This window comes from Schistocerca nitens, chromosome 3, assembly GCF_023898315.1.
Source record: "Schistocerca nitens isolate TAMUIC-IGC-003100 chromosome 3, iqSchNite1.1, whole genome shotgun sequence".
NCBI lineage: Eukaryota > Metazoa > Arthropoda > Insecta > Orthoptera > Acrididae > Schistocerca > Schistocerca nitens.
This window is the reverse complement of record NC_064616.1, coordinates 242320219-242334434: the sequence shown is the minus strand read 5'-3', so window position 1 is coordinate 242334434 and position 14216 is coordinate 242320219. Positions and strand designations below refer to the sequence as shown.

General features: G+C 42.5%; 1 protein-coding gene across 3 annotated transcripts in view; it reads left to right on the top strand.

Annotated features, from left to right (window-relative positions):
- Window positions 1–12973, top strand: part of LOC126248198 (retinol dehydrogenase 13-like) — a 104669-nt gene extending 91696 nt beyond the window's left edge. For all 3 annotated transcript variants that reach the window (XM_049948995.1, XM_049948994.1, XM_049948997.1), the window contains exons 6-7: window positions 1505–1712; window positions 12428–12973. In XM_049948995.1, the coding sequence (XP_049804952.1) occupies window positions 1505–1712; window positions 12428–12566 (347 nt within the window). In that variant the 3' untranslated portion in view covers window positions 12567–12973. The remainder of the gene's footprint in view (window positions 1–1504; window positions 1713–12427) is intronic.
- The last annotated feature ends 1243 nt before the right edge of the window (window positions 12974–14216 follow it).

Here is a 14216-nt window from a genome sequence, read left to right as displayed (position 1 = left end):
TCCATATGATTCCACACGTCCTTAACAATATTCCAGAGATGTTCCTTGCTGGATATATTAACTTCCCTAATACGTCTATCCACTTCATCCCAGACCATTTCAATGGGATTACAACCGGTGTTTTGGGATGGCCATACCATATCATTCAGTACTTTCTGTTTTACCTTTGTTGCAATGTAGTTCGTACAGTATGCCGACCTATGTTTTGGGTCATTATCCTGTTGTAAGGTGAACCCTTTCCTTATTAAGCGCAATCCACTTCGTATTGAATGATACTCAAGTATGCAGTGGTACCGCTTCTGATCCATACATCCTTCTATTTTCACAATGTCGCCAACTGTGTCTCCGCAAAACATCCCCAAACCATAATAGAACCTCCACTTTGCTTAACTGTAGGTAAAATACACTGCTGGGCTACCCTTTCCCCTACAAATCGGCGAACAAATATTCTCCTTCTGGTTCCAAAAATCTCGACATGCGATTCATCGGCGAATAACACCTTCGTCCACTCTTCCGATGCCCAATTACGATGTTTTCAACCAATCAAGTCTCTTCCGTTTATTTATGGGCCTTAGAAGAGGTTTTCTTGCTGTGACACATCCTCTCAAGCTGGCTTCAGTCAGCCTCCTTTCTACTGGTGCAACAGATATTGTTGTCGTGTTCATTTCTACCGATTCTGCACGAATTTGGAGCGCTGTTTTGAATCTATTTCTCTTACTGGTAATTCTGATATATTTATCATCACCTTTAGTTATTTTACGAGTTCGTCCTGGTCGTGGTATTTCCTTATTGCTACCTGTTCTCTTCTGGCGGTGAAGTTTATATTACACTCCCCCTATGGACACAATACACTGTTTTGCAATTTGCCGAATACATAAAGCTGCTTGGCTAAGTGCTACAATTGCAGCACGTTTTTCTATGGATATCTCCACTCGTGGATCCATACTAGCGATGTGCACACTTCATTGTCACGAAGGAACTGACGTGCAGGAACCACATGTTACGTATCGTAGCAATGCTTGCCGTTCGCTGCGGACATCACATCACTACAGGTAACAACACAGGTGCACCAAATGCGGCGTCTGTTGGCAAATAGGTAAACAAACATATCATATAGGTACGTAACGTTTATGTACACAAAGTTGTTTGTTGGATACTATTGTATCTCGATGACCACAAACAAATATCATGACATGTGTGCAACAGTTGTACTATTCCTTTGCTTACTCAACCGTACCCACGGTATTAGACCTTATCTACAGAGAACAAGATGTCATTTAGTGGGTGTATTGAAATTAATGAGCGGTAGTGTACATACATACATTCACTAAGATCTTATCGTTGAAAGACATAAGACATTCGTCGATTTGAGCAAGAGATGATACCAGTCATTCGCCAGTGGTGGAGACAAACTCTTGTGTTTTCATTGTTTCAAAGTACATGATGTACCGACCAGAGAATAAGATTGTCAAGGTAATGGCTGTGTGTGATGTTGTCTGCACAGGTAGCGGAGTAACGACGTACAGCCTGCACCCTGGTGTTATCGCGACCGAACTAGGCCGCCATTTAGACGACTCGTTTTTCCCGGGCCTTAGCTGGATTTTTGGCAAGCTTGGCCGCCTCTACCTGAAATCACCGAAGCAGGGCGCTCAGACCACCATATACTGTGCCGTCGAAGAGAGCATCAGCAATGAAAGCGGACTCTACTACAGGTACAGTACCAAACAGTTTCATTGGCATACATTGAGCAAATAGAAGAAAGTGTTTACAGGAACTGCTTTTACAAAGAAGACTGCGAGAGGCTTGTTTCTAAGTGAATCCACAGCGTCCAACTAAGGTTTTAATACTTCACCAATAGCACCCGCTCCCTTGCTCATTTCTTTCACTTCTTTTACATACATTGCCGGAGCAAAAACGTGAAGCACCCAGAAAACATGTTAAAATTAACTTTTGTACAGATAATAAACTAGAAATGAACATTATACACAGAACAGACGAACCTAAAAAAAACTATCAATCAGGAATATGGTTCATGGTGTGGGTTCCTGTTGTCATGTCCTAGTTCATGAACCACGGGCAACGTATGAGTGGCCAAGTAAGTGGTCTTGACAGTCCAGATACCAGTTACTTTGGAATAAGGCTGGGCATCTCGTACATATTCTGAGTCTTGGTCACCTTTGTGCTCAGACGGCAAAGACTACCAAATCCACCGGTTAGTCCCTCAACCGTTAGGGGTAAAACTCAATGGGACATGGGGCAAGTAAGGCTAGCAACGTGCTTCCCTGGTACTTTAAATTTGATGCTGGCAACAATCAGAGCAAAATGCCTCGGACCTTTGGAGGTGACGGAGTCCCACCTGTAATTGACAAACAAGGGACTCCTAAGATACGACTCGGCAAACGCATGGTAACGAGATGGGGAGCTATTAATATCAATGGGGGCTACTCTGGGAAGAAGGTAGAGCTGGCAGAGACTGCAAGTAAGATGGGGTTGGACGTTTTAGCTGTTAGTGACATTCGGGTAAGGGGTGAGAAAGAAGAGGAAGTGGGAGAATACCAGGTCTACCTGTCAGGAGTCAAAGCAGGAAAAGCACAATGGGGTGTAGGGCTTTACATCAGGAAAGAAATGGAACCCAGCGTAGTTTCAATAAGGTATGTAAACGAACGACTGATGCGGATAGATTTGACAGTGTCTAGCAAGAAAATTAGGATTGTGTCAGTATATTCGCATTGTGAAGGGATAGATCAAGATAAGATGGATAATTTTTATGACGCACTCAGTAATGTAGTTGTTAGAGTAAAGGACAAGGACAGTGTTCTACTCATGGGTGATTTTAATGCTAGGATTGGAAATCGAACAGAAGGGTATGAAAAGGTTATGGGTAAATTTGAAGAGGATATGGAGGCCGACAGGAACGGGAAACAACTCTTGGATTTCTGTGCCAGTATAGGCTTAGTAATCACAAAAAAATGGCTCGGAGCACTATGGGACTCAACATCTTAGGTCATAAGTCCCCTAGAACTTAGAACTACTTAAACCTAACTAACCTAAGGACATCACACACACCCCTGCCCGAGGCAGGATTCGAACCTGCGACCGTAGCAGTCCCGCGGTTCCGGACTGCAGCGCCAGAACCGCTAGACCACCGCGGCCGGCTAGTAATCACAAACTCCTTCTTTAAACACAAGAACATTCACTGGTATACTTGGGAAGGCAGGGGAACCAGATCTGTCATTGACTATATAATAACAGATCAGGAATTCAGGAAGGCTGTGAGGGACACACGTGTATTCAGGGGATTCTTTGATGACACTGATCACTATTTAAACTGCAGTGAAATTGGTATTGTGAGACCGGAAGCGCAGGAGGTCAGGTCCATATGTAGGAGGATAAGAGTGGAGAAACTTCAGGATAAGGAAATCAGGCACAAGTACATAACAGTGATCTCAGAAAGGTACCAGTTAGTTGAATGTAGTCAATTACAGTCACTGGAAAAGGAATGGACAAGGTACAGGCACACAGTACTAGAAGTGACTAAAGAATGTCTTGGAACAGTAGTGTGTAAATGTAGGATGAAGCAAACAGCTTGGTGGAATGATACACTCAAGGCAGCCCGTAAAAGGAAAAAGAAGGCTATCAAAAATGGCTACGCACTAGAACTCAGGTAGACAGAGAAAGTTATGTTGAAGAAAGAAACAAAGCCAAACAGATAATTGCAGCATCCAAGAAGAAATCTTGGGAAGACTTTGGAAACAGGTTGGAGACTTTGTGTCAAGCTGCTGGAAAACCATTCTGGAGTGTAATTAGCAGTCTTCGAAAGAGAGGTAAGAAGGAAATGACAAGTATTTTGGACAGGTCAGGAAAACTGCTGGTGAATCCTGTTGATGCGTTCGGCAGATGGAGGAAATATTTTGAAGAGTTGCTCAATGTAAGTGAAAATACGATCAGTAATGTTTCAGATTACGATGTACAATGGGATAGGAATGATGATGGAAATAGGATCACATTTGAGGAAGTGGAGAAAATGGTCAGTAGACTGCAGTACAATAAAGCGGCTGGGGTGGATGAAATTAAGTCGGAACTCATCAAATACAGTAGAATGTCAGGTCTTAAATGGCTACACAGGATAATCGAAATGGCGTGGGAGTCGGGACAGGTTCCATCAGACTGGACGAAAGCAGTAATCACACCAATCTTTAAACATGGAAATAGAAAAGATTGTAACAACTACAGAGGTATCTCTTTAATCAGCGTTGTGGGTAAAATCTTCTCAGGTATTGTTGAAAGGAAAGTGCGAGTATTAGTTGAGGACAAATTGGATGAAAATCACTGTGGGTTTAGGCCTCTTAGAGGTTGTTAGGACCAGAACTTTAGCTTACGGCAAATAATGGAGAAGTGTTACGAGTAGAACATGGATTGTATCTATGCTTTATAGATCTAGAAAAGGCATATGACCGGGTTCCTAGGAGGAAGTTATTGTCTGTTCTACGAGATTATGGAATAGGAGGCAAACTTTTGCAAGGAATTAAAGGTCTTTACATGGATAGTCAGGCAGCAGTTAGAGTTGACGGTAAATTGAGTTCATGGTTCAGAGTAGTTTCAGGGGTAAGACAAGGCTGCAACCTGTCTCCACTGTTGTTCATATTATTTATGGATCATATGTTGAAAACAATAGACTGGCTGGGTGAGATTAAGATATGTGAACACAAAATAAGCAGTCTTGCATATGCGGATGACTTAGTTGTGATGGCAGATTCGATTGAAAGTTTGCAAAGTAATATTTCAGAACTAGATCAGAAAAGTAAGGACTATGGTATGAAGATTAGCATCTCCAAAACGAAAGTAATGTCAGTGGGAAAGAAATATAAACGGATTGAGTGCCAAATAGGAGGAACAAAGTTAGAACAGGTGGACGGTTTCAAGTACTTAGGATGCATATTCCCACAGGATGGCAACATAGTGAAAGAACTGGAAGCGAGGTGTAGCAAAGCTAATGCAGTGAGCGCTCAGCTACGATCTACTCTCTTCTGCAAGAAGGACGTCAGTACCAAGACTAAGTTATCTGTGGACCGTTCAATCTTTCGACCAACTTTGTTGTATGGGAGCGAAAGCTGGGTGGATTCAGGTTACCTTATCAACAAGGTTGAGGTTACGGATATGAAAGTAGCTAGGATGATTGCAGGTACTAGTAGATGGGAACAATGGCAGGAGGGTGTCCACAATGAGGAAATCAAAGAAAAACTGGGAATGAACTCTATAGATGTAATGAACCCTATAGATGTAACAGTCAGGGCGAACAGGCTTAGACGGTGGGGTCATGTTACACGCATGGGAGAAGCAAGGTTACCCAAGAGACTTACGGGTTCAGCAGTAGAGGGTAGGGCTAGACCAAGGAGAAGGTACCTGGATTCGGTTAAGAATGATTTTGAAGTAATAGGGTTAACATCAGAAGAGGCACCAATGTTAGCACTGAACAGGGGATCATGGAGGAATTTTATAAGGGGGACTATGCTCCAGGCTGAACGCTGAAAGGCATAACAGTCTTAAATGATGATGATGATGATGATCAGGAATATGTAAAACTAAGTACAGCAACTGTGACATGTTGTGAAACAGACAAATGCATGATATAAAGAACTTATAAATAAAAACGAAAAACAACCCCTCTAAATTTAGTATGCATTTTCGAGAAAATCGAGAATCTTTAGTAGACATGAACATTAATTTTTCTATTCTCCATAAACTCATGAAACGAACCTACATGAACAGCTTAGAGAAAATCAAACTTTACATACATTTGGCAAGAAGTCTAAACAACATTATAAACTAAAAAAAAACTTAAAAATAAACAAAGTGTTGAAAGTTTTGACAAAATTCTCGTTCGTCATAGATAATTAAGAACGAAAGACAATCCTTAATGTTACATACCATATAAATCGATTTTTATCAAGGATATGAATTTAATACCTAACTATGTGTGTGACATGTAAATCTATATTTTAATAGTAATGCACAAATATGACAAAAAAGTAATTCATAATCGAAAATAACATTTAAGATCTTATAATGTAAGTAAAAATTGTGTGTGCTACTAAATAGTGCGCATTTATACTACACAGGGTGACTCAACTGCCCCTGCCGATGTTGTTTTATGCAACCCACAATGGTTTATGTGGCCTTCATAACCCATGTGCGATATTTTCATCTTAAAAATTGTGTGAAATCTTATGGGACTTAGCTGCTAAGGTCATCAGTCCCTAAGGTTACACACTACTTAACCTAAATTATCCTAAGGACAAACACACACACCCATGCCCGAGGGAGAACTCGAACCTCCGGCGGGATCAGCCACACAGTCCATGACTGCAGCGCCTGAGACCGCTCGGCTAATCCCGCGCGGCTTTTCATCTTCTCTCGCTCCGTACAAGCGAACTATTAGTCCTACGGAAAAAATGAACAGGATCTTTTGGTAGGAAATTAAATGCAGCTAAATTTTTTACAGCGCTATGTTTCCGCTAGAGACCGCAGTTCTCGAGTTATTCAAGAAAAACGTACAAAAGAGATCTTCAAACACATTCACTCTCCCACACACAGCCCTCACCGGTCAGGATTTCTAGTATGTTTTCCTGGCACTTCCCTCTGCGATTGTACAAAAATTTACAACGGCACGATTTATTTTCCATATTCGACATTTTTTGGCCTTCACTGCCTGGCCTTATGACGCCACCGGCTTAGTTGAGCACATCCAAATTGTAAAATTGACGTTTGTGTAAATTTTACCTAGCAGTTTTGTGAATCTTAATAGCATACAAGAAACAATTACATCGTTGTGTTCGCCAAGCATTCTCACTACGAAACTACTGTACTTCTAAGAGTTGAGTTTGGATGGAATTGCCAACGAAATTAGTTTCACCATAACGTTTCCAAAAGTCCTTTTCCTTTCCTCACATTTAAATTAATAACGTTAACGAAATACCGGTGGTGTAATAGCCCAATCAGTAGACAACAAAAATGAATAAATATCGGGAATAGCTCCTGCAGTCGGAAACTTTTGTGCAGCGGTTCGGAGTGCCACGAACAGCATACTAGAAATGCTTGCTGTTGACGGTTGAATGAGAGAGAGGTGGGTTGAAGGTCACTCTTGTACGTTTTTCTTGAATAACTCGAAAACCGTGGTTTCTAGCGAAAACGTATCCACATTAAATTTAAATGTCCTGTTCATACGAGGGTTGCCCGGAAAATAATGCACCTCTTTTTTTTTTCTCAGCCGTAAACAATGTTACGATCGCGAAACCTTACATATGTATTATTTGAAGTCTCCTGAGTGAGTGCGTCAAGTTTCCGTCACTTCCGACAGATAGCGTAGCTGCAGGACAGTTTCAAAATGGCGTCTATAGGTTATGTACGTTACAAGCAATGTGCCGTCATTGAATTTTTCACTGCAAGGAAAGAAACTGTGGGGAATATTCACAAACTCTTGTGCGATGTCTATGGAGCATCTGCTGTCGACAGAAGTACGGTTAGTCGCTTTGCACGAAGGGTGAGGTCATCAGAGGGTGGTTCAGCCGAGCTCCACGATTTGCGGCGGTCGAAGAGACCATCCAGGGGTATCACACCTGACATGTTGCAGCGAACTGATGTTTGTGCCATTAAAGGATGCCATTGGTGGAAGACATTTTGAGGACGATGAGGAGGTGATTTTTATTTCTCGTTCGATCTGCCAGATACATTTTACAAAGAACAGATAAGATTAATATAAATCACAATAAACGTTTGGAACTTACAATGTGGAAACAAATTATATCAGTTATTACATTACAATTATGTCAGGGAAACTACATTATTACATTAAATGGAACAAAAATCACATAAATTGAAGACAGTTAATTACACAGTAACATTAAGATTATGGAGCCATTTCCTGGCATTGTCCGTTAACTTGTGGAGCGACATCAGAGAGCCCTCTCTGAAACCATGAATGTTACAAACCAGAAGATGGTCCATTGTTCGTACCTCGCCACAGTCACAACACGAATCGTCTGTATATCCCCATTTGGTTGTTTGCTGTCCGCATCGTCCAACTCCCGTGCGAAACCTGTTTAGAGCCGACCTGTGTTTCCTGTTGAGATTGAAGACTTCAACCTATTTGGTTGGGTCATGGATTAGGTGATGGTTTCCCACGACGCCTCTTCTCAGACTATGCCATGCATTCTTCCATTAAGCATCGAGACCCTCTGTACCCAATGTTCTGCTCCAGACGATAGGATTCCTGGACTTGAGTCTCGTGGGTCGTCCCATGTCGGCATGTATGGGTAGCCTTGGGTTTGCTTCAATTTTTTCTACTATGTTCTGGGTTTCTTTCTCTCTACGTATGGAAGCAGGAGCGATGTTTGCCAGCACCGGAAGCCACTCAACGGGGGTTGGCCTGAGAGTGCCGGTGACGGTTCATGGAGTGGCATTTAGTTGTACATCCACTTTTAGGCATGTGGGCTTCTGCTCCAGACTGGGCACAGTATTCTGCAGCGCTATACACCAGTGCCAGTGCAACAGTTCGTAGAGTGGCTGCAACACAACCCCAAGTGATGCCTGCTAGTCTGTTTAGCAGGTTATTTCTCGTCTTTAGCTTTTGGGCAGTATCAGTTAGGTGTTGTCTGAAAGTCATGCTGCGATCTAGCTTAATACCGAGATATTTTGGGAAATTCTCGTGGCTGACAGCTTTACCATTTATAACCAGGCGTAGTTCCCTTCTCGCTTCCTTGTTGTTTAGATGCATGACTGTGCTTACTGTTTTTGTCACATTGATTTTTAGATGCCATGTGTCATAGTATTTTTTCAGAGTAGCTAGATCTTCATTCAGTGTTGATTCCAGGTTTTCAAACGAGTTACTTTGCGCTGTAATAGCTAAATCATCTGCGTAGGCAAATTTACGTGAGTGCAGTTCAGGCAAATCTGCTATATAGATGTTGAAGAGCCAGGGAGCTAAGACTGATCCTTGTGGAAGACCATTTTTTAGGGTACGGCACTTGCTGGTTTTACCATTTAATTTGGCCCTGAACTTCCTTTCGCTCAGCATGTTGTTCATGAGCTTCAATGTTGTTTTGCATTTGACTATCTTTGCCAGTTTTAACATGAGATCATTTAGCCATACAGTGTCGTACAGGTCAATGAGGACTATCCCTGTTTTCTTCTTTTCCTGAAAGCCTCGTTCAATGTGTGTGGTAAGCAGCAACTTCTTCCTTGTCTAAAACCTGCTTGCTCCACTGGTAGTTGTTCCTCCAGTACTGGTTTAAGTCTTTCCAACGGTATCCTTTCAGACAGTTTGTAGGTTATGCACAGTAATGAGATTGGCCTGAAGTTCCCTGCGCCAGTTCCACTCTTCCCTGGTTTAAGTATGGCAATGATTTTGGCTATTTTCCATTCTCTGGGGATTTCACAGGTTTGCATAGCCATTTTAGCGCTTTTGGTCCAAGATTTTTCAAAAATTCAGGGAGGATGTTGTCTGGTCCAGCTGCCTTCCCTGCCCGTGTGTGTTGGAGTGCCATCTTCACCTCTTCTTGTTGTACTGCTGCCATGAACATGTCGGCTTTTTCTTCACATTCCTGCAGTGCCACAGCCATCTGAGCTTTCATGTTTTTTCGTTGCCCGGGAGTCACTGTTATCTTGGCGTTATCCCTGAGTTTCTTCCTGATTTGGTTTGGGTGGGTACTGGCCTCTGCTGACTTCCTGTGGTTGGCTCCTCCCAGCTTTCTCTTGAGACTCCAACTTTTACGGCTTGAATGTGTGAAGTCCATTTGTTCCATCAGCTTATGCCATCTTTGTTTTCGTTCCTCGTCCAGTAGGTCGGTAAGAGCCTGGGCAGTGCCCTCATCTTCTGTTCTGTTAAATTTTTCCAGTAGGTTGCTGCATTCTTCAGACCAGCATGGGATGTGGTATTTTCTGGCTGCTCGGGGGATATTTTTATGAGCTGCGTGGATGAGTAACTTACAGAAGCGTGCATAGTTTGCAGCAGTAGGTGGTATTTTCATGATCGTTTTCCCCGCGCTTTCTCGATATGCTTCCCAGTTGGATTTTCGTAGATTCCAACGTGAGATGGGAGGGCTCGTTACAATTTGTAGCTGTAGGCCTATTTTTATTAAGACTGGGCAGTGTTGGCTTCTAGGCAGGCGGTTTAATACTGTCCGTGATGCTGGCATTGCTGGTCCTTTATTTGTGCTGGACACGAAACATAAGTCGGGAGTAGTTTTGGTCTTCCATGCACTCGAGTGAAAAGTGGGCTTATCTTTGGCATCGTACAGAAGGTGGTAGTTGTTGGTTTTAGCCCAGTCTGCCAGACAGACGCCATCACTGTTGTTCTTGTTATATCCCCACTTGTAGTGATGAGAGTTGAAGTCTCCTATGTAGACAGAGGGGTGGAGTGTCACAGGGAGCATGGATGGAGACCAAGAGCTGGAGGGTGGCTTGTACACATTAAATATCGTCACGTCGTTCTCCTTGATTCCCACAGTGAAGTCGTGGCTGCTCTTCATTTTTGTTATGTTGCTTAACAGGTTGTTCCTTACCAGGGTGGCTATGCTATGTTTTTCGTGCCCAACACAGGCAACTGTCGTGAAGCCATGTACTTTGATCTTGGAGATGTTGTCATCCGTTAGGTGGGTTTCTTGCAATGCAAGGACGTACACTTTATTGTCGTTCATGATTTTGGACAGTAGACCTCCTTTCGCTCCACTGTAACCCTCTATATTAACTTGACACACAATCAGTGTGTGTTTCACCTTTTCTTGGTGTTGATCGCGCTTCTTCTTGTTGCGTATCTGGCTAGGCCGGGAGGCACAGATGCGTTCGGCCATCGCTAGGTGCTGGCGTTCAGTTTACTATTCACACCTTGAATAGTAATCCAAGGGCAGGACGAGGACCAACCAGCTCATCCTCAGGGGGTGATTAACAAAGTGAAAGACTGGCTCCGCCACCAGGAAAAGGATTGGTACCACAGGCAAACACGCCCTTGTTTCACGCTGGAGGAATGCTATAGAACAGAATGGAGGTTACGAGGAAAACTGGGGTGTGTAGATAAAACACCATTCCTTCGTGTGTGTAATTCTCATTATGTCCTATAAAGAATTGTTGTAGCAAAAAAATTAGGTGCATTACTTTCTGGGTAACCCTCCTATTTTCTGTAGGATTAACAGTTTGCGTGTAGAGAGCGAAAGAAAGCGAAAATCTCGCACAGGGTTTATGAAGACCAGGTATAACATTGTGGGTTGCATAAAAAGACATCGGTATGGGCAGCTGAATCACCATATATGTGTGCGCTCAAATGGTTCTGAGCACTATGGGACTCAACTTCTAAGGTCATAAGTCCCCTAGAACTTAAAACTACTTAAACCTAACTAACCTAAGGACATCACACACATCCATGCCCTAGGCAGGATTCGAACCTGCGACCATAGCGGTCGCGCGGTTCCAGACTGTAGCGCCTAGAACCGCTCGGCCACCCCGACCGGCTAATTTGTGTGCGAGTCTGTGCCGATAATACTTTGATTTGTCTAGGTACCAGAATGAAATTTTCAATCTGCAGCGGAGTGTGCGCTGATATGAAACTTCCTGGTAGGTTAAAACTGTGTGGCGGACCGAAACTCGAACTCTGGACCTTTGCCTTTTGCAGGCAAGTGCTTTTCCGCTGAACTACCCAAGCACGACTCACGACGTGTCCTCGCAGCATTAATTCCGCCAGTACCTCGTCTCCTACCTTCCAAACTTCACAGAAGCTCTCCTGCATACCTTGAGTAGCTCATTTGGTAGAGAACTTGCCCGCAAAAGGCAAAGGTCCCGAGTTCTAGTCTCGGTCCGCCAAACAGTTTTAATCTGCCAAGAAGTGTCATATGCAGGTACCTCTTGAGAAAGAGCCATCTCTCGCAACCACAAGTGGTAAATAAAATATAAAAAAAGAAGGTCTGATGGAGTATTATTACAATATTACGAATTTCATGCAATTGTTTTGAGGCTGTGGAACAGTATACGTAAGGAATAGTGCAGAATTCCAATTTGTGTATAGCTTTAAATTAAAATTATTTTAACACTTTTTTGTTAGGTCGCTTTCTTGTCTTTGTGCTTGTTCAATACAAATTTTTCAGTTGATTTTTAACTAGCTTCCCATTGATCTAGAGGCTTGAAATTTTAAACGTCACTCAGAACTGGATGATAATCAATATTAACTTGCTTCCTAGAAGGTCAATTCAATAGGAGTGGGCGTAGGGGTGGAAACATTTGGTAATGCTTGACATCTCTGCTACCCTGCAGGACCGGCGTGTCATGTGGGCAGTATCGGAATGCGATAATATTTCAGTCTGTGTTAGGAGACACCAGGCTGCTCACCGCATGTAGGTGAAGACTGACCAGACAGACTGTACCTGTGAGTGTGTTGTTGCAGTGGGTGCAAAAAGGCGACGCCCACACGACGGGCGCGGAACGTGGAATCGGCGCGCCGCCTTTGGGAGGAGAGCTTGCGACTTGTCAGGCTGAACGACTGGGACCCCTGCACTGCACCTGACGGATCGCAGCCGCTCTGAAGTGCCCCTGTACCACGTCGCCAACTACCATCTTCTCGCCGCCATGCAACTAAGATGCTTGCTCTCTCTCTCGTAAATCACGTACCTTTACTTCGGTTTTGAGCAGCATCACTGTCCACGCAATGTGGGCAAGCATTATCTTGTTACCAAGCAGCGAACTTGCAACACTAACATTTGCTCTCTGTCGTAAATCACACGATTTTACTTCGATGATGAGTAGCTGCTGCTTGCGAGACAAGATACGAGAATGACATTCCTGCCCGTTTTCGTTTTATATTCGTATGATCAATTTTCCAGTTTAAGATTCGCTACTGTCTTAAAAGACTGTTTTCAAATAATTGTCTTGCTGCAGTTGGAAGATATGCATTTTTTTATTATCTTTTTGTAGCTCATATGAAACTACATCAACTGGGAATGTGTGTTTGTGCAGGTTGACTTGCTTTTTTGCATTTTTATGGCTTTATTGCATGTGATCTGCTATGTATTCTGGAGAATTTGTTTAAAGTAAAAAAATATACTTCTCTGTCTTAGAAACTTTTAGAAGTTGCATTTTTCTTCGACATTTCTTAGATGTCGCATCTTCCTGCCACACAGTTTTACGAGTACATCCCTGGAGTTCCTCATTTTAGATTTGACAGAGAGGTCTCTCTGTTTCCATTTTATGGTATATCCAGATGTGAGAGTTTGTCGTTGTTGACTGTGTGATGACACAAACCGACGCTCGCTAACATTTTGGAAATGGATTAGCATTGGTGGATGTATACTCTAGAGCACAAATATTATATCAGAATATCTTATACCTACGCAAACCCGTCAACACAGGGAAAAAACATATATACATCTTTATATTTTTATTTGTAAAAACATGGTATGCTAGTACATCGAAAATCACTTTATTTTCAACCTAATTCTCAAATCGTGGGTTATCACTTGGGAAAATGAAGTTACTGAGGTTTTTGTTCCTTTGTGATTTTTTTGTTTTTGGAACACATAGTGGATTTTAATTTCTGTACTTTCCAATTTTAAGTGAATGGACTTCAGCAACAGGAAACGCCTGAGGGACTGGAACCTCTCTTTTGGGCCAAAGGAATGATGGCGAAGGCCCAAAGGGGTGCGTAAATTGTACGGTAACATCATGCTCTGTTGTGTTTAATTCCGTGATTATCCCAAAGTGGCACCGATAGGATTATTTACAACCTACATATATTGATGGCATCTCAGTTTCTTCACTTGCAAAGGATGCCAATTTGTTCATCAAATTATATTTCAAGGTGGGCACCACATCTCCACTGATCTTTCTTCCTTCTAAGTTTCCTAAAGAATTTAATAGCTTAAAGTAATGGAAACTGGTTCCATGAAGTTGTAGGGAAGCAGCCTGCTCATGCCATATAGAATTCATATGCTTTTCATTGTGTGTCAGCCTAGTCCGCTGTAACTAGCTGTGACGTCACGAATGTTGTGCAATACCTTAAAAGTAAAGTAAATAATCTGAAACGTTAATAGCATGTCAGGTGTGATGCTAAAATGATAATGTGTTAAGGGTCAGTATAGTAACTTTAACAGTTTTCGAAATTTGGACGTTTCAAGTAAAAATCATCGGCGCAACAGGAAGAAGCTAGAAAATTCAAAATTTATATTCGGCTTCCTTTT